The sequence below is a fragment of the Schistocerca nitens genome, chromosome 3 (genome assembly GCF_023898315.1).
Source record: "Schistocerca nitens isolate TAMUIC-IGC-003100 chromosome 3, iqSchNite1.1, whole genome shotgun sequence".
NCBI lineage: Eukaryota > Metazoa > Arthropoda > Insecta > Orthoptera > Acrididae > Schistocerca > Schistocerca nitens.
Genome location: NC_064616.1, coordinates 633,465,676 through 633,492,881, shown reverse-complemented (window position 1 = coordinate 633,492,881; position 27,206 = coordinate 633,465,676). Strand labels below are relative to the sequence as shown.

Below are 27,206 nucleotides of genomic sequence, written 5' to 3'. Positions count from 1 at the left end.
ACAGCACAGCATCTGCTGTGCTGCCTACTGGAGCCTTCCTCTTTATAAGTGCAATACAACAGGCACTTGCCCTTACATTGTGTTTATACTTATTGTCAGCAACTGCTTGTGTCAGTACCTGGATTGTTTCTACGTTTGTTTCTGTATTCTCAACTTCTGTTTGCTTGTGTTTTGAAGAAGAATAAACTTTGGTTCATTGTGACAGTGCTATTTTTGTGTCTTACAGTGTGAAAGAACTGGCGACGAGTGCGGTGTTCACTTTTGCATGCTCAGTCTGCTTGTTCCTTCAATTCTTCTGTCCATGGAGGCAGTGCTCCAATCTCTCCTTGAGCAGCAGCAGCAGCAGCAGAGTCTTAAAGTTGCTATCACCAATTTGTTGTAAACATTGACTAGGCAGGTTTCCACACCATTGGGATACCTACTGCCTTTCCCCCCTTTACAATAATGTGGTCAAAGACTGGGACTCTTATGGGAAGCGACTTCAGCAACACTTCTTGCTTTTGGTATCACTGAAGCAAATGTGTAAGACTTTGTTCGTTTCTTGGATTTCTCCTCATATTTGTCAGTTAGGCCAAATCCAGGAACCTGAGTTGCTTTCGTTCGATGAAATGTGTAAGTTGTTGTCCAGTTATCACTCCCCCCCTCTCCCCCCCCCCCCCCCCCCACACACACACAGTTTGTTACTGATGGTTGTCTTGATATGTATACTGATTGGTTGGTTGGTTTAAAAGAGGGGGAAACGGACCAAACAGCTAAGTCATCTGTCCCTTGTTCCGAATAAAACAATACCACAAGGGTGAGAATAAAACAAGCAAGATCGACGACAAAAAAAAATGGAGATAAAGGAAAAACCACAAGAACGACAGAAGGGCAACAAACACTTAAAATGGAAAAAAGAGGAGAAGAAAACCACAGAAATGCAAGAAACAGGATTAAAATGACAAAACAGATTACCATGGCTGGCTGACCATGAGAATAAAAAGGAGAAGCCAGCCACTCTGCAACACATTAACCCTATAACTTCTCTGGACATGTTAACGCGTGCGCCTTTGTACCTGTCCCTGTGAGCTCTGAACGTGTTTATGCGCACCACCAGTCCTTCTACCTGGTACTCTGAACGTCTCTATGCGTAGACACGTTCAGAGTACCAGGTAGAAGGACTGGTGGCACACGTAAACACGTTCAGAGCACACAGGGACAGGGACAGGTACAGGTACAAAGGCGCACGCATTAACACGTCCTGAGCAGTTAAAGGGTTGAAACCTCCACCCTAAAAGCACTAGCGTGGAGGACACAGAGGGACAAAGGACATGCACTAAAATTTAGATCAAATGATAAAAACCACCCTCACAAATAAAACGTAAAACTAAATCAGCCAATGAGGCGATGTCAGATAAAATTAGCAACAATGAGTCCGGTAACTGAAGATTTCATTGCACAGCAGTCAAAGTGGGACAGTGCACCAGAATATGGGCCACTGTCAACTTGGGCTCCTCATCGACACTGAGGCGGGTCTTCAGGGCACAAGAGGTAGCCGTGAGTGCCCCAAGTGTGGCCAATGTGGAGCTGGCAGAGAACCACAGAGTCCCTGCGAGAGGCCTGCATGGAGGACTGCCACACATTCATAGTCTCCTGAATAGCACACTGTTTGTTGTGTGTTCTGAGACTATGCCATTCCATCTCCCAAAGCCGAAAAATGTGGCAACGTAAAAATGAATGGAGGTCAGTCATTGGAATGGCGATCTCCATAAGCAGTTTCCATGTAGCCTGTTTGGCCAGCCTGTCAGCAAGCTCATTGCCTGGGATTCCGACGTGTCCTGGGGTCCACACAAACACCACTGAATGACCGGACCGTTCCAGGGCATAGATGGACTCTTGGATGGTCACTAGCATAGTATGACGAGGGTAGCACTAGTCGATAGCTTGTAGGCTGCTCAAGGAATCGGTTCACAGAAGAAATGATTCCCCAGGGCATGAACGGATGTGCTCAAGAGCACAAGATACAGCCACCAGCTCTGCAGTGAAATCACTACAGCCATCAGGCAAGGAATGCTGTTCAGTATGTCCTCCATGGACATACGTGAAGCTGACGTGACCATCAGCCATCGAGCCGTCAGTGTAAATCACTTCATGGCCTCGGTACCTGTTAAGAATCGAGATGAAGTGACAGCAGAGAGCCGCGGGTGAACTGAGTACTGTGGGCCATGTGAAAGGTCCAAGCGAAGCCGCGCCCTAGGTGTACACTATGGAAGTGTACACGAATGTATAGGTGGTAAAGGCAAGAACTCCAGTTCAGATAGAAGGGATCGGCCACAAACTGCAATTGTAAGCCCTGACGTGGACCGCTGATGTGGGAGATGAACCACCGTGGGTGGGAAAAGGAGACAGTAATTTGGATGCGCAGGAGAACTACGAATGTGAGCAACTTAACTGGCGAGCAGTTGTGCACACCTGACGTGCAATGTAGGAACTCCAGCCTCCGCAACGATGCTGATCACTGGACTCGTCCTAAAAGCTCCCGTCACTAGTCGAATGCCACAGTGGTGCACTGGGTTGAGTAAACGCAATGCTGAGGGTGCCACCAAACCATAAACCAGACTCCCATAGTCAAGGCGGGATTGAACAAGGGCTCTGTATAGCTGCAGCAGCGTAGAGCACCACATTTGGTGTTGCTCGGGCAGCGGAGGGCATTGAAGTGCTGCCAGCACTTCTGCTTAAGCTGATGAAGGTGAGGAAGCCAAGTCAATCAGGTGTCGAAAACCAGTCTTAAAAATCGATTACGTCTCCACTACAGTGAGGGGATCATCAGTAAGGTAAAGTTCTGGTTCTGGATGAACAGTACGACAGCGACAGAAGTGCATAACACACAACTTTGCGGCTGAAAACTGAAAGCCATGGGCTAAAGCCCATGACTGCACCTTGTGGATGGCTTCCTGTACGCACCGTTCAGCAACACCAGTACTGGTGGAGCAGTACGAAATGCAGAAGTCGTCTGCATACAGAAAGGGTGAAACGGATGGCCCTACAGCTGCTGCTGGACCGTTAATGGCCACTAAAAATAGAGATACACTCTCAATACAGAGCCCTGCAGCACTCCATTCTCCTGGATATGGGGGGGATCTATGGGAGGCACCAACTTGGACACGGAAAGTACGAAGCGACAGGAAATTCTGGATAAAAATCGGGAGCGGGCTTCGGATACCTCACTTGTATAATGTGTCAAGGATATGATGTTGCCAGGTGGTGTCATATGCTTTTCGTAAATAAAAAAAGATGGCAACAAGGTGTTGGTGTCTGGAAAAAGCTGTTTGGATGGCAGACTCGAGGGACATAAGATTATCAGTGGTAGAGTGACCCAGGTGGAAGCCGCCCTGGCACAGAGACAGTAAGCCACATGACTCCAGGACCCAACCCAACTGCCGACACACCATAAATTCCAGCAGCTTCCAAAGAACATTGATGAGGCAGATGGGCCGATAGCTACCCATATCAAGTGGGTTTTTGCCAGGTTTGAGCACTGGTATGATGGTGCTCTCCCGTCAGTGCGATGGAAAGACGCCATTACACCAGATCTGGTTGAAGATCACGAGATGTTACTTGTAGTCAGACGAGAGATATTTAATCGTCTGACTGGATCCGGTCTGGCCCAGGAGCTGTGTCAGGACACTTTGCAAGGGCACTGAGGAGCTCCCACTCTGTAATTGGGACGTTATAGGGTTCACTGTGGGTGGCGTGTAGTGAACGAGAGGACTTTCTCTTCCATCAGCTGTTTGAGAGTGAGAAAGGCTGGGGGGGGGGGGGTAATTCTCCGATGCAGAGGCGCGAGCATAGCGCTCAGAAAAGTGCTCAGCAATCCTGTTTGTGTCGGTAGGTAACACGTGATTTATGTTAACACCAGGAACACCTGTTGGGGTCTGGTATCCAAAAACTCGTTTGATTTTTGCCCAGACTTGGGAAGATGACATATGGCACCCAATGGTCGACACGTACCTCTCCCCACACTCCTGTTTCCGCCTTTTGATAACATGGCGAACGTGGGCTCAGAGCTGTTCAAAGGCTATGGGGTGCTCCGGAGAAGGGTGCCACTTGTGCTGCTGTAGAGCTCGCCAACACTCCTCAATTGCCTCAACGACTTCCGGCAACCACCAAGGCACTTCGCCGGGGGCACCCTAAAGAACGAGGGACCCCGCTTTCGCTGCAGAAACGATTGTTGTAGTTACCTGCTCAACCACCATATTGATGTTACCTTGTGGGGGAGATTCAATGGTGACAGCAGAGGTGAAAGTTTCCCAGTCCGCCTTGTTTAAAGCCCATGTGGGCATGTGTCCGTGGGCCTGACGCCAGGGCAGTGACAGGAAGATGGGGAAGTGGCCTCTACCACACAGGTCATCATGTGCTGTACAGTGGATAGATGGGAGAAGGTCAGGACTGCAAACCGAGAGATCAGTGGCCGAATATGTGCCATGTGCCACACTGAAATGTGTGGCGGCCCCAGTATTTAAGAGGCAGAGGTTGAGTTGTGACAGTATAATTTCGACATCTCTGCCTCGGCCACTAAGAACTGTGTCACCCCACAAGGGTTTATGAGCATTAAAATCTCCCAAAAGTAGGAAAGGTTTAGGGAGTTGATCGATCAGTGCAGCCAATGCGTTCAGGGGTACTGCACCATCTGGAGGAAGGTATATATTGCAGACAGTTATTTCCTGCGTCGTCCTTATCCTGACAGCCACAGCTTCAAGAGGGGTTTGAAGGGGGGCACAGGTTCACTGTATACTAAGTTCAGGACATAGACACAAACTCCACCTGACACTCTATTATAGTCGCTATGGTTCCTGTAATATCCCTTATAGCCACAGAGGGCAGGGGTCCGCATTGCCGGGAACCAGGTTTCCTGGAGGGCAATGCAGAAAGCAGGTGTAAAGCTTAACAGTTGCCGTAGCTCAGCCAGGTGGTGGAAAAAACCGCCGCAATTCAACTGGAGGATGACGTCATCGTGGGGGTGGAAAGGCATGAAGCGCGCAAGGAGGCAGATTATGCTTCAGGATCACCTGCTGCCTCCAACTGAGTATTTGTAGCCATTTCTGTGGTGGATGAACAGGGTGTATACGACCCGGGACAACCAGGAAATCCGGGAAAAACCCGGGAATTTTTCGGAATTCCGGGAATTTTTCATTGTTTTAGCTTTCAGTTTAATTTTTGCAATTTTGACTGCAGAATTGATTCTCTAGCAAAGATTGTTATTGTATCCTGCTACTGGAGAATGGTACTGCAGCAATAAAATATAAAAGAGAGGGGAAAAAAATAAAACTTTAGTGGCAAAGGAAATGTGCAATTTACAACACCAAAACACCGTGCACGCACAAGCGTCTGCAAATAGCAAAAATATTTCAAAGGCCGTAGGGCGCAGACTAATTCTTCGTAACAATAAACTGCTTGCTATGAGCATGACGTCACAACTGTTCACGTTAGGTTCGTTTGACCAATTGCCAGCGGTCTGTTGCGCATGTGCATTTGACTCTCGTATAAGCAGTACCTTCTCCCGCTACTTGAAGTTTGGCTGTTAGCTGTATCGGTAGTAGGCAAGCAGCCAAATGCAAACGAGAAAAATTTTTCTCCCGCGCCCTAGCTGCCAGATTCACGCTTGCACAGAGTTGTCTGAGTTGTAGTGGGGAGGGGGTTAACCTCCACGTGACCCGTGTGTACTTTAAGTGATTTCGCTGCTTCTCTTCGTGTACAACTCCCACGTCATGTGAAAACAAACGGATTTCTGTGGCCGGGAGCTATCAAGTGAATTAAAATACATTCACATAATTACGGAGGGTAAAAATATATTATTAATTTGTTTTCTGATTTTATTTCCAAGTTAGTAGCAGTCAAGCATTAATCGCCTTGCAGAACAGTGAAGTTATTTTTGCAAGTTTGCTAAAGAAATTTGGCTTTATTAATCTTTCCGCTGAGGCAATCATTTTATTTGAAACGAAGTGTTTCATTTTACAGTATTGCCTAGTTCCAACTGTTCGCTGAATTTCAAGTGCACGTTATCATCTTCTGCCATATATGGCATTATGCCATAATAAAGAACCTAAAATGAGATCGCAGAGTACTGGTACTCCAAGAAAATTTACATCCCAAAAACCACACTGAAAAGCTTAATATCAGATGGGACCTGCTTCATTATGAATCTGGAAAAAGCCAATTTGCACTTCAAGCCGAATTATGCATTTTAGTGTGGTTTACGAAATTCCGATGCTCTTTGGAGTATCCTCTGATGCCCTGTTTCTTTTATGTTGTAATGTAAGCTCTGTTAGTGCTTTTTACACACGAACATCCGGGCTTCCTACACCACTACAGTTGCACACGCACAATAATGCCTGTTTCCTGGCGCTCTCTGGCAACTGATAAATCGAACCTATTTCTAACAGTCTCCGGATAGTATGGTGGTTATAAAAGTGTTACTTTCAAAGAAAATTTCTTTTTACGCAACATGAATTTTGTTATGTGTGAGAAAGTGGGATGGATATCTAAATCACAGAGCGTTCGAAACTGAACAGTTTGAGGACCAGCCACTTACAAGAATTTCGAGCCGAGACATTTGTCAGAATTTTACATTTACCGGCACATTTGTGTGATGTATCTTAAAGTATAACATGCGCAAAAAAAATCAATATTACATGTGAAAGCTTAGCTTCTGTTGTAGCGTGTTAATCTTGGAGACCAAAATTATATGTGAAAGCTTAGCTTTTCTTGTAGATGTACAGTACTGTGTACATTAATGTAAACCGTTAACTTCTCATGCGTGTTCGCGCTATGTAACCAGTGATCTTGCTATTGGCTGACGATTGTATAAAACGTTAACCATTCAAAGGATTGATAAGTTTTACAGTTCCGAGGGAAAATCTACGGAAAACCTACTGTCACTTAGCACAGAAAAAGTGTATTTTCGCCCGGGAAAAAGCATATTTTTTAAACGGGATATCCGGGAGAAATCCGGGAATTTTTTTTCCTTGTCCCCGTATACACCCTGATGAGGCATGAGTGAGATCCATATCCACAAGGGACGCTAAGATCTCCATGCCTCCTCAGATGCAGAATTAATAGGGAGTGGTGGTGTTGGAGCCACCAGAGGGTCCTCTTTCTAAGCAGACTTCTTAATTTGCTTGCTCTCTCGCTTCTCTTTAGAGGTTTGCTGGGAAGATTTCTCCAAAGCAGCTTCAGGCATGGAGGAAGACCATGAAGCTCTTTGTCCAGCAGCTTTTAGCTCCTTGGGGTGTAATCTTTCGAATTTATGTTTATCCTCTGTGTAAGTCAACCAGTCCAGGGACTTGTATTCCATAACTTTCCGCTCCTTTTGGAGTACGGGGCAGTCTGGCGAGCAGGGGGAGTAGTCCTCTCCACAGTTGATGCAAGTGTGGGTGGTGCACATGGAGTATCTACGAGCAATGGACGTCCACAGTCTCGACATGTGGCCCTGGATGTGCAGCGGAAAGACATGTGCCCGAACTTCCATCACTTAAAGCACCGCCTGGGGGGAAGGACGTATGGTTTAACATCACAGCGGTAAACCATCACCTTGACCTTTTCAGGCAATGAATCACCCTCAAAGGGAAAGATGGAGGCACCAGTAGCAACCCTGTTGTCTTTGGGTCTCCTGTAAATGCGCCGGATGAAATGAACACCCCATCGTTCTAAATTGGTGCGGAGCTTGTCGTCAGACTGCAAGAGGAGGTCACGGTGGGGAATAATCCCCTGGACCATGTTGAGGATTTTATGGGGAGTGACAGAAACAGGAACATCACATAGCTTGTCACAGGCGAGTAACGCTCGGGACTGGACTGGGGATGCTGTCTGAATCAAGACTACACTGTTTCGCATCTTGGACAGCACTGTCACTTCTCCAAACTTATCCTCAAGATGTTCAACAAAAAAACTGAGGCTTCGTCAGTAAAAAAAGAGTCCCCATCGGTTCTGCTACAGAATAGAAACTGAGGCGAATATGGCTCTCTCCATTCTGTAGCCATACATTCCTCCCATGGTGCAGCGAGGGAGGGAAACTATTTAGGGTTATACACTCCTGGAATTTGAAATAAGAACACCGTGAATTCATTGTCCCAGGAAGGGGAAACTTTATTGACACATTCCTGGGGTCAGATACATCACATGATCACATTGACAGAACCACAGGTACATAGACACAGGCAACAGAGCATGCACAATGTCGGCACTAGTACAGTGTATATCCACCTTTCGCAGCAATGCAGGCTGCTATTCTCCCATGGAGACGATCGTAGAGATGCTGGATGTAGTCCTGTGGAACGGCTTGCCATGCCATTTCCACCTGGCGCCTCAGTTGGACCAGCGTTTGTGCTGGACGTGCAGACCGCGTGAGACGACGCTTCATCCAGTCCCAAACATGCTCAATGGGGGACAGATCCGGAGATCTTGCTGGCCAGGGTAGTTGACTTACACCTTCTAGAGCACGTTGGGTGGCACGGGATACATGCGGACGTGCATTGTCCTGTTGGAACAGCAAGTTCCCTTGCCGGTCTAGGAATGGTAGAACGATGGGTTCGATGACGGTTTGGATGTACCGTGCACTATTCAGTGTCCCCTCGACGATCACCAGTGGTGTACGGCCAGTGTAGGAGATCGCTCCCCACACCATGATGCCGGGTGTTGGCCCTGTGTGCCTCGGTCGTATGCAGTCCTGATTGTGGCGCTCACCTGCACGGCGCCAAACACGCATACGACCATCATTGGCACCAAGGCAGAAGCGACTCTCATCGCTGAAGACGACACGTCTCCATTCGTCCCTCCATTCACGCCTGTCGCGACACCACTGGAGGCGGGCTGCACGATGTTGGGGCGTGAGCGGAAGACGGCCTAACGGTGTGCGGGACCGTAGCCCAGCTTCATGGAGACGGTTGCGAATGGTCCTCGCCAATACGCCAGGAGCAACAGTGTCCCTAATTTGCTGGGAAGTGGTGGTGCGGTCCCCTACGGCACTGCGTAGGATCCTACGGTCTTGGCGTGCATCCGTGTGTCGCTGCAGTCCAGTCCCAGGTCGACGGGCACGTGCACCTTCCGCCGACCACTGGCGACAACATCGATGTACTGTGGAGACCTCACGCCCCACGTGTTGAGCAATTCGGCGGTACATCCACCCGGCCTCCCGCATGCCCACTATACGCCCTCGCTCAAAGTCCGTCAACTGCACATACGGTTCACGTCCACGCTGTCGTGGCATGCTACCAGTGTTAAAGACTGCGATGGAGCTCCGTATGCCACGGCAAACTGGCTGACACTGACGGCGGCGGTGTACAAATGCTGCACAGCTAGCGCCATTCGACAGCCAACACCGCGGTTCCTGGTGTGTCCGCTGTGCCGTGCGTGTGATCATTGCTTGTACAGCCCTCTCGCAGTGTCCGGAGCAAGTATGGTGGGTCTGACACACCGGTGTCAATGTGTTTTTTTTTCCATTTCCAGGAGTGTACCTGTTGGTGTTGTATTCTATCTTGCCCTCCTTAGAGATTGCTGGTGTCGTACAGTCACCAGCAAGAGATGGCTTAGTCAGCTTCACTGTGGGTCATCCGCTGTGATGCCACCCACTCCGATCAGGGGCTCTCCCCACGGGCGCCACCCAGCCACAGCAAATGCCAACTGGCATGATGGCCATTGCCGGGAGTCCTGATGCCCCAGGAAGACAGGCATGTACTCCTTGGCATACATGGGGAGTTTAGAGCTCAGGCGTCAGTAATGTGATCCCTGTGTTGTCAGGGGGCTACCACCAAATGGGTACATGACGGCCCCACCACAATGGACTGGGTACCATTCTCGATATTGGGTGCAGAGAAATCCAATATTGTCATGGAGGCGAAAGAGGACAGGAGACAACAGAAGAAGATGTCATATCCGGGAAAGTGTCCTTACCCATATGGCCTGTACTTCTGTAGAATTTTGAAAGTGGCAGGTCAAACCATAGAATGGGACCTGAACTCACAATCAAGCTACAGAACCCATTACAAACAGTATTGTAAGGTGCTTAAAAATGTTATTAGGGAAGCAAAGAGTATGTGGTATGCAAATAGAATAGCTAATTCACAGGATAAAATTAAAACCATATGGTCAGTTGTGAAGCAAGTTTCTGGTCAGTAGCACAAGGTGGACAATATAATGTCAGTTCACAGTAAAAATGTTTCTGTTACTGATAAATCAGATACATGTACAGTATTTAACAATCATTTTCTGAGCATTGCTGGTGAATTAAAAAAGAAATAGTTTCTATGGGGAATCATATAACTTCTTGGCAAATGCCTTTCCGAGATTAATGTCTGAAATACTCCTCTGTGATACAGACAAGAGGGAGATTGAGTCAATAATTAAATCACTGAAGACTGAGGACTCTCATGGTTATGATGGAGTGTTTAGCAGAATATTAAAGTACCGTGCTGCACATGTTAGCCATGTATTTAGCCATATTTGTAATTTTTCCTTTAGGAATGGTCAGTTTCCTGAGCGATTAAAGTACTCGTTAGTAAAGCCGCTTTATAAAAAGGGAAAAAGAGATAATGTAGACAATTTTAGACCTATTTGTATTCCATCAGTGTTCGCAAAAGTTATTGAAAAGACTGTGTATGTAAGGATAATTGATCGTTTTATATCACACGATTTGTTATCAGATGTACAGTTCGGCATTAGAAGTCGTTTAACAACTGAAAATGCTATATTCTCTTTTCTCTGTGAGGTACTGGATGGGCTAAACAAAAGGTTTCGAATGCTTGGCATATTTTTTGATTTAACTAAGGCATTTGATTGTGTTGATCACAAAATATTGCTCCAGAAGTTGGACCATTACAGAATACGGGGCATAGCTCACAATTGGTTCACCTCTTACTTTAGCAACTGGCAGCAAAAGGTCATTATTCACAATGTTGATAACGGCTGTGATGTGGGATCTGAGTGGGGTACTGTCAAGTGGGGGGTGCCCCAGGGATCCGTGCTGGGGCCGCTCCTGTTCCTTATTTATATAAATGATACGCCCTCTAGTATTACGGGTAACTCTAAAATATTTCTGTTTGCTGATGACACTAGCTTGGTAGTAAAGGATGTTGTGTCCAACAATGGCCCCGTTTCAAATAGAGCAGTTCATGACCTAAGTTCATGGCTTGTAAAAAATAAACTAATGCTAAATCACAGTAAGACTCATTTTTTTTACAGTTTCTAACACACAATTCAACAAAACCTGATGTTTTAATTTCACAGAACAGGCATATGATCAGTGAAACTGGACAGTTCAAATTCCTAGGTGTTCAGATAGATAGTAAGCTGTCGTGGAAAGCCCACATTCAGGATCTTGTTCAAAGACTTAATACTGCCATTTTTACTATTCAAACCATATCAGGAGTGAGTGATCATTTGACACGAAAATTAGTCTAATTTGCTTATTTTCATTCACTTATGTCATATGGTATTGTATTTTGGGGTAACTCTTCCCATTCTAAAAGGATATTTTTGGCTCAGAAACAGGCGGTTCGGGTAATAAGTGGTTTGAGTTCACGAACCTCTTGTCGACCTCTGTTCACGAGTCTGGGTATTTTGACATTGGCCTCTCAATATGTATATTCCTTATTGTCATTTCTTTTTACCAATATTAGTTTATTGCCAAGAATAAGGAGCTTTCACTCGGTTAATACTCGGCAAAAATCAAACCTGCATTTGGATCAGATTTCCTTAACTCTTGTGCAAAAATGGAAATGTCGTGTGGCTAGGGCCTCCCGTCGGGTAGACCGTTCGCCTGGTGCAGGTCTTTCGATTTGACGCCACTACGGCGACCTGCGCGTCGATGGGGATGAAATGATGATGATTAGGACAACACAACACCCAGTCCCTGAGCGGAGAAAATCTCTGACCCAGCCGGGAATCGAACCCGGGCCCTTAGGATTGACAGTCTGTCACGCTGACCACTCAGCTACCGGGGCGGACACTCTTGTGCAAAAAGGTGTGCAGTATACTGCTGTATCCATTTTCAATAAGCTGCCTCTCAAATTAAAAAATCTTAACAGTAATCCATGTGCTTTCAAATCGAAACTGAAGAGTTTTCTCATGGGTCACTCCTTCTATTCTGTCGAAGAGTTCCTTGAAAAATTAAGCTGATTCTTATTGTATTGCAGATAGCGTTTACTTAAACTTATGGACTGACTTTTTTCAGGTTCATGAACATTTATTTTTATCTGTTATTACTTTTATGTTGTAATTTAATTTCATGTACTGACATATTCTATGACCTTGAAGATTTGCTCCTCAGTTTGGTCCTACAGAACTTGATGTGTAAAAAAACTCATAGGACCGAAGAGTGTGAGACTCCTTTTAGTTGCCTCTTATGACAGGCAGGAATACCTTGGGCCTATTCTAATCCCCGGACCTGCAGGTGAAATACGTATGCTGATTCTATGGTTGTGGCACCATCATGCAGTTGGCTCCTGACAAAAAGGTGCATCAACACATACTACAGTGTGAGAATCCAGCATTTGCTAAAGTGTTAAATATTGCTCAATCTTTTGAGGTATCTCATGCTGCTGGTGATCAGACTGAGGCTTGATGAAACATCACCGCAGTGGTTCCTGTTCCTGGCCATCGAGCATTTGTCAGAGCTCAGGTGGTGCAAACGTAGCTTCCTCACTGCGCAGGACTGCTGTGTGTCCCACAATAACCACAGCAACGGCAGCACTTTGTGCTCTCATCTTGCCCATACTGTTTAGTGCGAGATGACAGAACCACGGGCCCTTAAGCACTGGTTGACTTGAAATAACGGTCGGAAAAAAGGGCATTTTGTGTCCGAGTCATTCCCAGCCCCTTCCTGTGGACATTGACATCTATTTTAGTTGTGTGTCTCCAGTGGTTATAACTCAGACCAAACTGTTTACTGAAGTATGAGTGATGGACAATGTGCTCAGCCTAAAGGTGGATACAGGTGCAACCGTAACTACTGAACTCAAAAATTTATGTGGTTTTGTCTCTGGTTACTTGACATTTGGTGAGTTACAACAAGCAGCATACTCCAGTTTTGGGGCAATTTGTGGCTCCAATTACGTATAAATATCTGGCTCATTCCTTGACTTTTTTGGTAGTGGGTGATGCTCATACCATAAATTTGTTCAGTTTGTATACTTTCAGTGCTTTTGCTTTTTCCATTTCGGATGCAGTGTACCTGGTTTCTGAAAAGGTCCCTAACCAGCAGTTAGATTCTCTGTGTTCCAAGTTTCTCAGATGGGTTAAGTTGTGCCACTAATTTTGTGGCCCACATTACACTGAAACCTACAGCGCAACTGCACTTTCTCCATACGCACCCTATTCCGATGGTTTTGTGTGATCAAGTGAAATCTGAATTAGGCAGGATGGTGTTCTTGGAGGTTATACAACATGTTGCATCGAGCGAGTGGTCTAAACGCTCAATTTATCATTGACACCCACCCTTTGCCCTGTCCAGATGAGTTATTGGCTAAACTCTCTGGGGACAAGTTTTTTCCAAAACTGATATATTTGAAGCCTACTTACAGGTTCCATCGGATGAGAACGCTAAATGGCTCCTTGTGATTAACACGCCCTTTGGGCTGTACCAGTATCAGCGCCTCCCATTTAGTGTGACTAGCATCCTGGCGATTTTTCAGCATTTTTTGGAAAAACCGACAATGTCCGTTCAGGGGTTTATCAACCATCTCTATGACATCATCGTGAGGGTGCATCCACAGAATTGCATTTACATAACCTATGCTCATTGTTCACGGTCTTACATACTGCAAGGTAGAAATGCAACTTTTTTCAGCCAGGCATTGTGTATTTGGGTTTTGAGGTTTCTAAGGATGGTGGTAAGCCTTTATGTCATCTTGTCGTGGTCACAGTTCTCCCCTAAAATGTCAAAGAGCTCAAAGTGTTTTGAGGTTAAATTGCTTACTATCACATTTATTCCGGGTGTGGCTGCACTGACCTATCCCATCTACAAGGTGCTCCACAAGAACTTTCTTTTTTAGTGGAAGCTGGTTATACTCTGTACCTTGTTTGGCTGCTTTCCATCCTGGCCACCAGCTGGTTTTGGCTACAGGCGCCTCTCAGTATGGACTCATGGCCATTCTCTCACATCAATATGGGGCTGGTTCCCAATGCCTGATAGCTGATGCAGCAAAAATACTAAACTCCATTCAGCAGCATTACTCTAAAGTTGTAAAGGAAGTGCTTGTTATCATCTATGCTCTCAAAAAGTTTCATGTGTTCTTGTATGGGTCTAAGTTCCAGCTCATTACTGACCACAAGCACTTGGTTTCGTTGTTTAATCCTCCTGCTTTATTGCCTCATAAAGCAGCACATCGCCTCCAGTGCTAGAACTCATTTCTGCCTCACTGCAACTATGAAATACATTTTCGGCCTACTGCACCCCATGCCCATGCTTATGTGCAATCTCTGCTTCCGAGTGGACCATATCCTACTTCTAATCAGGAAGAAATCCATTGTTTTCACTTAGTTATATAGATGCAACATACAGGTTTTCCTGTTACAGGCTCCTGGATCACAGCTGCTGTCACTGCCAATAGAGTTTTGTGTTACATTGTTCACCTCGTTCAGCATGGTTGGCCAGACAGGCCTTCAGGCAGGGCTTCTGATCCTTTTTTTCAACTATTTTGCCCACCATCATTGCCTTTCAGTATTTGACGGCGGCGTTCTCCTAGCTACAGATGGGCTGTCACCTAAGGTTGTGATCCCGGCCATGTGCCTTAGCTCAATCGTGGAATTTGGGAAGGTGTCACATACCATGTCATTGATCTTTCAGCCCAGCATTGGTGGTGACAGTGTACATCTTGTCGCAGCCTTCTCTCAGTTTGCTGCCCAACAGCAGTGCTGCAGGCGATGCTCTCTCTGCAGCCCACCCCACAGCATCCACAAGGTACCCATCTGTGTTGATTTTGTTGGACCCTTCCTAAATTCTTCCTGGTTGCTGGCAGTCAACACTTTCTCTAAATGTCCTTACACTATTCTCTGTCCTTTGACATCAGGTGCAACTATAATTCAGCCCCCCTTCAATTTTTTTCTATTGAAGGATTGCCTTGTACACTTGTGATGGATAAAAGTCCACTGTTTGTGTCTCTGGCCTTCCACAATTTTTGCATCACTCAAGGAATTCAACACTTGACTGCTCCTCCTATACACCCCCAATCTAATGGTGAGGTGGAATGTCTCATCCGCAGACTCCTCCACGGATGGTGCCGCGACACAATTCTCGAGTTCTTACAGGTTCACACTGATGGAGAATTGGAGTCTGGCCAAGATGCTCCTTGGTCGAAGCCATGCACCCCTCCTGGAGTCCAGCCAAGATGCTCCTTGGTCGACAGCCATGCACCCTCCTGGAGTCCAGCCAAGATGCTCCTTGGTAGACATCCATGCACCTTCCTGTACCTGCTCATGCTGCCCCACCAACGCCTGATGGCGCAGCCCTCATCGCTGTTCGCTGTTGGTTCCAAAATCTGGGTTTGAGGGTTTGGCCACCAACAGAAGTGGATTCAGGCCACAGTCCACAGCTGCTGCCTCTGTGTGATCAGTGGCACACCACCATGACCATCTGTGTCCTTGCACCATGGCTACGGTTGCAGATCTGCCTTGTGCCTCCTCCCTCAGCACCTGCCCTGGCCTCACAGGGCAGGGCCTGCCCTCCTAGTGGATGTCACTACCTCCTGCCTCTCCTTCTGGGTCCAGCTACTGAAGCCTGCTTCTGGACCTTCCCATGAGGATTCATTGCCGCTGGCTATTCCATCACCAGTGCCTTCACCATCAGCACAGTTCCATCATGTCGAGGAATCAGACGTCAAGATGCTACCAGTGCCTTTGTAACTGATTACGGTACTACACGGGGGAGCAGCCGCCGCGTGTGTCCATGGTCGCCCCACTTCTCTCCCTACTCATCAGTTCTGGTCCAGAATATTCTTCTGCTTCCACTGTCATTGTCTGAGGCATTCACCACAGATGCTGTGAACGTTTCAACATTCGCCCCAATGCCCACATTGGCTGAGCACCCACTCCACAAGGTGAAAGGGTGCTATAACCTTGTATGTAATAGGACACTGGTGCTCTACACTTTGAATATTGTGCCAACGGGCTTGGCCACCACCAGAGGCTACCTGCAGTGGGCCACATGACTTGTGCACAAGGCACGGCATCTGCCACGCCATCTACCAGAGCCCTCCTCTTTACAAGCTCAGTGCAACAGGCACTCACCCTCATATTACGTTCATACTTATTGACAGCAACTGCTTCTACCAGTACCTGGATTGTTTCTATGTTTGTGCCTATGTTGTCAATTATTGTTCACTTGCATGTGGAAAAAGAATAAACTTTGGTTCATTGTGGGCATGCTGCTATTTGTGTCTTACGGTACTTAAAACACACTTGTTTGCAATGAACACTTTGTTCCTACTAGTAGTCAGATTATTACTACATATGACATCAGAAAATGAAATTATGCAAAATAAACTCATTTTGTCATGCTTTTATCACCAAAATCAGCAATTACACTTAGAGCAAATATTGCTGAACTCAAACATTTGAGAAGATTTATAGCATGTGATTTCCAATTCAGGTTCTGGTTAATATGCACATCCAGGAAATTTGAACAGTTTTAAATATTTTCTTACACCAGGCTATATTGTTATTGATGATTACCATAATCAATCTTGCCTTGTAGAGAATTATTATTGTTCAGTACACTTAACATCAGGGTTATCAGTGCCCTTCCAAATACTATATCAGATAAATGTCCTCAATGTAAATAAAATGCAGAAATACCAAAAGCCAGAGAAGATCACATTTATTAGCAGACACAGCCATTCTCAACAGTCCAAAGTTAACACTGTCTGTATCACAAGACAATAATGTTAAAATATTATTACCAGACCGGAAAAGTCATGTTAAAGTAAGTCCATAAATGATGGTTGGCTGATCACTTACAGAGACCACCATTTTCTGCAAATTCAAAAATATCCTGCATACTGCCTTAGGTAGAAGGTCAGACAAATCAAAAAAATGTTAAAACTCGTGCCATATTCATCCCATTGTCACTGAAAATTAAAGCCAGCTTCAGTACTTATCATGATATAAACTACACTCAGTTAAAATGTGGCAAACTGTAATCAGTATGCCACATGCATTACATCTGAGAAGGAAGCCACACATCAGGGGGAGCTGTGTGCTGTTCAAATATATGTTCATTAGACTTCATCGCTTCTAACTGGCTGTAAGGAGATGTGATACGACCTTTTAGTCCCTTTTGTTGATCTCAAAATGTTATCCATAACACCCTGCCACTCTTCCTCCCATAGATGCATTGTGGACCTTCTTGGCAGTGACATTACAGCACAAAGAGGGATAGGATATTGGACTACATTTGGTAGGGTGCAGGCCCCATTAGCTGCAGTATCATCTAAGTCATTCCCAGGTGACCAGGTATAAAGCGAAATGACACCTCCTTACCCTGTCCATCTACTGGATACATTGCTGGATGGTCTACAGAGCAATGAGTGATTTTGAATGGATCAGGGATTTCAACCCCTGATCACATCACATCAAATCCACAGCTTTTAGAGTAGCATTTACTTCAGCATGAAATACATTAAACTCATTGGGCTGAGAGATTCTGAGGACAGGACACGATTGGCAGAAATGACATTACAACTAGTAGTGTGCTGCTGTTTGGACACATCAGTATAAACTACCTTAAAATCACACTGTGCTCATTTAAAATTGTAATAAAAATATGTTCTTAGAAACATAGTCTGGAGCGAATAGTTCACTGCAGTTTTGTCGAGTCTAAAATTATACTAGGTTTCAACAACATCCAGGGCAGTGCTTAGCTACAGTCGTGCGTCTGTATGTTTATTCATGATACACCTAGAGTCATTAAGTGCCACTTTGGTTATATAGCAGTGATTTGTGTAAAATTTCAAGGTTGCACACATATTAATAGTTCCAGAAAAAGCCAGTGATGTCGGAAGCAACTTTAGCTCGAATTTTTAAATATGATGGTTGCACTGAGTCACCACAGAGCGTGCAACCATGTCTAGACGAGAGTGTATGGAACTCATAAATTTGCAGCAAGGATGATCTGTCTGCACCAAACACTTTGTGATGCCAAGTGCTGTAAGGGCTCTTATTTTCAATTCCCTTAAATCTGAGAGCAAAGTCAGTATTATGTCAAATATGAGACACAGCAACCTCACCGAGTCAATAAAACAGTACCCTACAACTTCAGATGCGAGTTAAAAACAGAATGATCACAATTAAACTTTAATATACACAGTTTCTCAGGGGAGAAATTAAAACCTGCTGTAGCAGACCATTCTTCTAATTTCTTTAGTGTCAACTGTAATCGATGAGAAGATAATGTGGGACTATAAGTGAAACAGCAAATGCAAAAATCATTCACAAACAAGGATCACTTCACAGGACTCCTCAATTCGAACAAAGACATGTTTAACAGGCTTCCTGAGGAATAGCTTTAACTTGAGAGCTCTTTCGAAGACAGCATTCCTGATTCTATTCCTACATTAAATTTCGACAAGAAAGGACCACAGAAGATGTAAAGATGACCTACAAAATCCCCATTTGTATAACTAACAGACGACACTGTGTCCACACTGTACAGAACTGAATGACCTGTGTTTTTTTTCTAAATTAATTGACAAAACATTTACTGTGGATCAATCAATAATACTTCTGAACATTTCGTTTATTACTTGTTGTGTTGCTGAAGCTTAATTATGATGCTTCCGTCACTAGCAACAGGCACTATTTCTTATTTAACAGTGTAAAATAGGCCATTTGTATACAACAAGAACAAGAATGGTCCCAGAGTTGAACCCTGTGGATAGTCAGAAGTTATTTACCCCCATTTGGAAGACTCATCAGAGTTGCATGATCTATCTAACATGCTCCTTGCTTCCTGTACTTAAACATGAAGTGATATTGCACAGCCAAATGCCTAAGACAGAACAGAAAGAAATCAGTACAGAAGACTTGCAATTTAAACACTTTTGTTATCAAGTTCAGTATTAGATTAGACATTCTCTAGTAGAGATTAGTTTTCCATGGAATTGCAGTCCAATACACACACTAACAATATCTCTGTAAACAGCTACTCCTCTACTGAGCATCAGAGTGGTATGTCCATGATACAGTCTCTTTTTCAAACAGACAAATTTCATGAAGCCTTCTCTATTCACAGATTCATGTTCTTGTGTTACATTTATCAACTGTTATTGTATTTGTTGTATGTAACTGAGTTTACTATATTTTTCCCAATTAAGAGAGGAAATCACTCAATTCTTTGAAAAACGTTGAAAGTGCATTTTGTTGCTGTCTTGAATAGGATTAATTATAAAACTTTTATCATAGTGAAAAGGTCATTAACATCCAAGGCAGCAATCCATATTAATTTACACTCACTAACAACCCCTATGCCTTGAGAGACACATCCTATTTCTCAACATAGCCTCCATTAAACTGCACACACTTGCACCACCAATGTGGTAATTTATGTACGCCCCTCTCAAAGCGCAATTTTGGAGTCTCTCTCTCTCTCTCTCTCTCTCTCTCTCTCTCTCTCTGCAGGACAGGTGCTCACGGTTCTTGGACGATTGCGAAATGTCTGGGCAAAGGTTTTTTTTAAAGACCCATATAGTTGGTAATTGGGAGGGACCAAGTCAGGAGAATACAGTGGATGGCAATACCTGGAACCCCATGTAAGCAGTAGTAGCTGTGGTTGTCCGAATATTATGGGGACAACAGCTGTCATGCTGCAAGAGCACTCCTTTGCCCAGTCTCCTGGATGTTTGTTTTGAATTGCATGGTGCAACCTCAGAAGTGTCTCTACATATGCCATGCTGTGATAGTAGTCCCTGGTTCCAGCCAGTGAATGAGGAGGATTCCACCTGTGTCCCAAAAGACTGATAGGGATTTAGTCTCTGCCTCATGGTAGCGGAGCCAAGTCTCATTGTGTCAGGTGTTTGGACATGAAATGTACTAGATCCTAGCTATGGTGTTGAAGGAGATTGCTGCATATGTCCTTGTGCTGTTGTGTTTGTGCTGCATTCAGGGATTTAGGCACCCACCTGGCAGACACCATCCCAAAATTAAGGTGTTTGTGAACTATGTGGTGCTGAGTGCTTCTGGTAAGTCCTGTGGCCAACTCCAGTTCTGTAAATGTGATGCACTTATTCACCTGAATAGGCTTTTCCATTCATGCAATGTTGACTGGTGTTACCACAATCTCTTTCCTCCCAGAACTGATTCCTTTCTCCGTTGATGGGCAGTCACTTTTCCATCCATCCACTCAGCTGCTCAGTTTTTCAGGACAGTGCACTCTGTCCACACACTGCCATCAATTGCCTGTGAACTTCCACTGTTAACACCCTCCTTCCACAGAAAGCATGTATGGCGCACCATGTTGGTGGGAATAAATAAAATGTAAATCAATATGGGATCCCAATCGTATATAAGGAATACGAGAGGATCCAAAACTGAACCCTGTGGCACGCCATCCGTAATTTCTCCCCATGCAGGAATTACTTTTTCTCTTTCCAACACTGTCTGAGTTGCTCAGAAACCTCTCTGCAAGCTGTTTCTTGAGTGTTATCCAAAGCAGTATAAACTGCTTTCATTAAGTTTAAGCTTTTTTGAGACAGAATCATGATTTACACCTTAAGACCAGTTTTGTAACTTACATTTTTGTTAATCATTTTCAGCGACTGTTTTTGAAGAATGCCAATGTGAAGAAATGAATAGCACACTGTTGTGTTAAAAACTGTTTTTTAGCACAACTGGTATGCTATTTCTTCATATCAGAAATCTTGTTGTTCCCATTCACACTGGCACATATAACTCCTTTGTTTCTTTGGATCACATTCAAATTTCATAAAATGGTTTTTGAAAAGTTATTAGTGGTTCTACCCCATACCAGAGCAAAAATTGCAGTCACATTACACTCCAGAGAGATCAGATCATGTTCAATGGGGTTGCAGCCCTATGCTGTCCTCAGATGAGGAGGTGGAAGCAGTGTCAAATGTTGTCAAGAAGGTCATCCTGATGCTCATTACACTGCACTCTGTCATTTTTGACAGCAAAATGTTTGAGAATCAATGCCCCAAGGTAAGAGGTGGTTTCACTGATGCTCTTTATGCCACCCCTGAGGCCTTTTCACATCGATTCTGAGCAGTGTTGTGTCTGAAATTTTTCCCTCGGCCACCTATACGAAAACTGCATGAATTCAATGCTGGCTGTCATGGTTCTGACCTCTATCATAGAGACAGTAAAAGAAGGGTGAAACATGGGTAGGACAGGGTGTGACAACCTACCTATTGTGTGACACATCCACTGTGGCATTTGGCAGAATTTTGGTGCAATTCGGTGCCACTGTGACACCATTAACCCACCTTAAAGCTTACATGAACTCCTGAGCTGTGGCTTTTTTGCCACATTTGTTGACACCTTGCTGTTTAAAGCGTCACTGAGCCTGAGTGTAAGGATTTCAAAAAAGTGATCCTTTAATTTTGTTGCACAGTATATACAGGAAATAACATCGGTCCCTATCATACTTCCCTTGGGCACCCCTGATGATACTCTGATGAACACACACTGCCAAGGACAACATACTGTGTTCCGTTAGTTAAGAAGTCTTCGAGCTACTCACATATCTGGAACCTACTCCATATGCTCATACCTTCATTAACAGTCTATAAAAGGGCACCATGCCAAACGCTTTTTGGAAATATAGGAATATGGAATCCGCCTGTTGCTCTTCACCCATGGTTTGCAATCATACAGTATATCATATACTCTATCTTCTCATGTTTTGCTTCCGACTTTAGCATTTATCACTGCATCATTGTTTCAAAATAAAATTATCATAGTTGCATAATTAGGAAATTTATTTTGTTTTACCAGTTTCAGCATATTACTCTGTCATCTTCAGTAACATACTACTGGTTTAGCAGATGTCAGTATCTGCTTTACAGAAGCATAATTTCATGATGTGTTGAATACTGTACATACTGTATGTGACTATTATAAACACAGATTATAGTGTGCAGTGAATGATTCAAATTTATGTCCATACTTTACTATGTATAAGAAACAGCCAAATGAAAATGAGACAGATGGAAAAAGTAAGTAAACTGTTATTATTTCAAAAGTAATTTCTTTAACTTTTAATAGATGTGAGACACTATGGGCAATGCCTTCATGGAAAAATGTTTGCAGTTGCCTGCAGAACAATGATTGTACCAAGGTGTGCACTTCATCTGAAACACTGCACGGAGAATGTGTAAGGGCTTCCCAGTGAAACTTCTGCACCATACTCTAAACAACCTTGGCAACACATCGTTCGTCCCACATGTTGCACAGGCATTTAGCTACACTGCAACTTCTTGGCTGTGAATCACTTAAACATCCTCCATACAGCCCCGTTCTCTCCTCCATGCCATTTCCATAGTTTTGGAGCCCTGAAGAAAGACTTTCATGGCTGTTGACTTGCTTTGAAAGAGGTGCATGCCTGGGTACAATCATGGTTCTTAAGAAACTGCAAACATTTTTCCATGAAAGTGCTGACCGTCTAGAATGTGTTGACAATTATGGTGATTACTTTTGAAAAATAAACAATTTACTTACTTTTTTCCATCTATCTCATTTTCATTTGACTGCTGCTTAATTATCACATACACTTTGTATTTTTTCAACATATCGTGGCATTCTGCCTCTGAAGAATATATTGATATCTGCTACTATATAAAAAAAACCCTTAGAAATGTTCTGAATGTAACCATGTGTACAAATTAATTTGCCATATGAACGTAAAATGAGTTGTTCCACATCATTACAATTTATTATGCAAAATGATCCACGGAACATGAAACTAACTGACTAACCAACCAACCGATATCAAGCCATTGAAGATGACCAATTAATCTGTTGAAGCCAGTAAAGCAAAAGAAATTTCCTAACTGTGCAACTGATGACTGAACTTTATTCTGACATACATACCACAGTTGCTGAGAAAATAACAGTTCACAGTAACTTGCTCTCTGTCCCACTTTTGAAATTACTTTCAAGTTTAATGTTTCAATAAACTGTTAAGACTTATTTTTACTCAGTTGTATTTTTCACTAGACTTTTTTTTCAGAAATAGTACAATGTGGGCTTAGCACCCAATTCCTACAATAGGTCTCTATAAACCCTTTTAACACTTCTGAACACATTTTCATTCCCTCTCCCTTCACACTACCCAAATCACTGTTTGTGTTACAAACAATTTTTTTGTTCAGGTTTGTACTTTTTCACAATCTGCAAAAGATGCAGAGTTAAAATTTGAGAAGTTTCACCTGCAAGGATGAAAATTCAAAGCCAACTGAATTCCCTCCTTCTGACTAAAATATCTTACTACAATCTGAACAAGTTTTACTCCACTTTTATTTGAGCTCTCCATCATTACTGTTACATAATTAATGTTTTTGAAGGAATGAATGCAACACCTCACCAAATATAAATGGAGAAGTAATGTTAACAATAACTGCCTCAGTTTTGGTTCCAACAAATGAAAATTTTGAGTATCATAACTTTTTAACCAAGTTTTTATGTGCAGTTTGGCGTTTTGCTATAAAATTTGTGTCTAGGAGTGTGGTATGAAAATGTAGTCTCTCTAGCAGTACACTCGTCATCACAGTTCCCATCCTTGACTTAAAAAAAAACTTGTCTGGTGCAGTAGTAGTATTAACAGCACACCTATATTTAGCTGTTTTATATGGTCCTGAATATCACCCTTTCCTTTATGTGCATCAGAAATCTCTTCAGTACATAGTGTGCAATAAACATCTTCATTGTTACTGTCATTACACTATTTAAAAAATTTATATATCTGTTGCAAGTTAACACTGAACACACACTTCCTTTTGCCCATTGCTTAATATGAGACAAAAAACGAATAGAGAAAAAAATGATCAAAAATATTTAGACAAGTTACTTCACTTACGAAAACACACACATTGCCCCTGTTGCGTTGCCAAATAACTAACAGTTAGCATAAAATTGTGGCAGAAATGGAGGCCACATCTCCCCACCAACATCAGCACATGCTCTATGGTTGGATGAGTGGGACAGCCATAAGAGAATGTTTAAAAACACATGTTGAACATATAGGGCTAAAATTTAAAAAAGAAATCCTCCTCAGTCATAGAATTCTCAAATCCTGGACACTTTTGCAACCCCAGACAGCACTAAAAAAAACCAGGCCAGTCTGAGCTATTCCCAGATGTATGGTAACCATATTCCAGACTCAGCAGACCAAAAATCCTTATCTTCTTTCTGTTTCATTTCACTAACCCCTACTGCATTTAGATTGAGTCCTTCCACTTCATCTTACAGTTTTCTAGCTTTCCTATCAGAGTCAGACTTCTAACATTCCACACTCCTGCTCGTACCCTTTTGTTGTTTTTCAGTCTTTTGCTCATTGTCATCTCCCTTTGGTAGTCTCCTCCCATAATGGAGACTAGAGATACTGCCACACTTTTCCATTTACAAGTACCATGTTCTGTGGATACACAATTACTGTCTATAATGGAGTGGTTTCATTTGTACTTAGTGTGTTTGTAATGCTCAGATACCAATAAGCCAAGTACCAATAAGCCAAGTTGGTTATCTCAGCTGCCTTTTCACTCTGACAACACTAACTGCTTTCCAAGTCTCAAGTATATAAATGACTGCTATGTACATAAGAAGCAAACAGATTGCAGTGCAACTGGTTTTGTGTGTGTGTGTGTGTGTGTGTGTGTGTGTGTGTTTTGTCTGCAGCACTACTGTGGCAGTTACATGCTCAACTTTCCATGTTAATCATTTCTTTTATCCAAGAAGTTGCTGCTGTCTTTACTTGATAGATATAGACTAAGCAGTCAGCAGTAGGCGAGAGTCTTTTCAGTGATACATCTACACAAAAAGTGTGGTTACTTTAATACTTTCATCTGCATCTGGTATCCTCAGTTTCTTACATTCCTTTGATAATTCATTGCAAGTAGTTAATAGTTCCATAGGAAAGTCTCTGCTATAACTTAGCATTCAACTTTTGGTTGTTCTGAACTAATGTACCCTCAAGGGTCAAAAGACAAAAATTTCAGAAATTAAAGTAATAGAGAGATGGCGGTTTTGTGCACCCTAATCATTCACCTTTAATTTTCTAAAATTAAAGTTTTTGTTCAATCTTTGAGTGAATCGAGCATTCCAGGGATATCAAACTTTTATATGCATTAGTCGTTGTCATATACTTTTGATAATATACAAGCAGGGGAATGATGTTTGTCATACAAAAAATAAATAAATAACTTTAGTTGTGTTTGCTGACAACTGATTTTCTTATAATTGTTTCTATATTGGGTGTACATCGTACCTACAATAAGCATCCAGTTAAAATACATTTATATTGCATCTAATCATTAATCATGAAATGCCTTTAAGACTGCTGCCATTGCAATTAGGAGGGGAGTGGCCATTCATATTTGCATATAAAGATTATTTAATGAAGCTTCTTCTAAATGCACCTATTCTGTCGACGATTCATATGACCAATAAATCACCAACCATATTACATTGCACTGTGATATTTACTGTATAAGTCTGGGAACCCGTTAGTATTTGCCGGAATGTCCGAGACGTTTTTCTCGACTATTTCACCCTACATTTCCCACCTATGCACATTCGCGTATGACAGCATTCAAAGATGTAGAAGGATGCTGAAGTTCGCTCACAGTAACACGTTTGGCTTCCCATAACTGAAGAAATTACCTAAAATCTATGTAGTTAACGTTATGTGTGGGCAAAGTTTTTTCAAGATGTATTTACATAGTCATTCATCTACCTGGGGAGAATTAGTTAATTCAATGTGTTTACTGCCTTTTGGCAGTTAACATGATCGAACTGGCAGCATAAATTTTTATGCTTAGAAAACTTTTAAGAATCACGAACATGACATCCTTCCCTTGACCTTTACAGCGTCTAATATGAAAGAAATCACTCTACGATATTAATCTGGGAGGTGTGCAGCAATATCAAATACCTGTTTGGTGACTGTATAATCGTGTCCATCCACATACAGTTGCACCCATTCGCTACATTTCATTGCTGTCAATGAATACGAAGATGTAGTTTCTACGCTTACCTTCTCACGCGGCTCATCGTTCTTGTTCGAACTCGTTCACTTCCACACGGAACACCAATATTTAAGCATTGTAATCAGCACTGTCAGCGTGACATACGAACAGCCCCTCCCTCCAGATTTGTAAACAGCAGACCAAAATAAAATTCATGCGCACTTGCGTTCAGCTACTGGAGCTTACTTCGGATGACCGTGCCGAACGATTACGAAGGCAAGCGAAGCTCCGAGGGACAGATGACGTCAACTGAAGTTGCAGTCGCCAAGAAAACTTGATATGACTTGACGTGAGTGACTGATTATTACGTGATGCTACCGAGATACTGATTTGACAGTGCAGCTCACAGAAGATAACAGCTTGACTTTACTTTTATTAATAACGGCTAATCTTTCTGACCGAGATGATTGCGTAACTAAAATTGCGAACTCATTTGTACCGAATTTACAGTCATAACAATCTGCCGCTAATGCTAATGACTAAATAGCGACCGAGCCAGGTGGTGCAGTGGTTAGCACACTGTACTCGCATTAGGGACGACGACGACGGTTTAAACCTGCGTCCGGCCATCCTGATTTTGGTTTTCCGTGATTTCCCTAAATCGCTTCAGGCAAATGCCGGGATGGTTCGGTTACGGCCGCCTACCTTCCCCATCCTTCCCTAACCCGGGGCCGATGACCTCGCTGTTTGGTCCCCTCCCCCGAATTAACCAACCAAGTAAATAGCGCCCACTGTTGTTTGTATATGTTTATCTTTTATCCATCCGTAAGCATTTCCATGTCGTCCTTTCGTATATGTGTTCATTATAATTGGTATCCTGCATCGGTATGACAAGATATACTTCTCAGGAAGATGCAGCTGTTTGAACCATCTTTCTGTGGTATTTCTGAAGGCATTAAAGGTCACAACTGCTTACTTATTGCGCTTATCACTGCAAACTAACTTAACCCATTGTTTGCCCTCTGCTAATTTACTAGCGATTAA

General features: G+C 43.4%; 1 protein-coding gene across 1 annotated transcript in view; it reads right to left on the bottom strand.

Moving 5' to 3' along the window:
- LOC126248582 (sulfide:quinone oxidoreductase, mitochondrial) overlaps positions 1 to 26,429 on the bottom strand; it is an 87,223-nt gene extending 60,794 nt beyond the window's left edge. The window contains exon 1 of the mRNA XM_049949689.1: positions 26,231 to 26,429. Coding sequence (XP_049805646.1) covers positions 26,231 to 26,247 — 17 coding nt within the window. The 5' untranslated portion in view covers positions 26,248 to 26,429. The remainder of the gene's footprint in view (positions 1 to 26,230) is intronic.
- Positions 26,430 to 27,206: the final 777 nt, after the last annotated feature.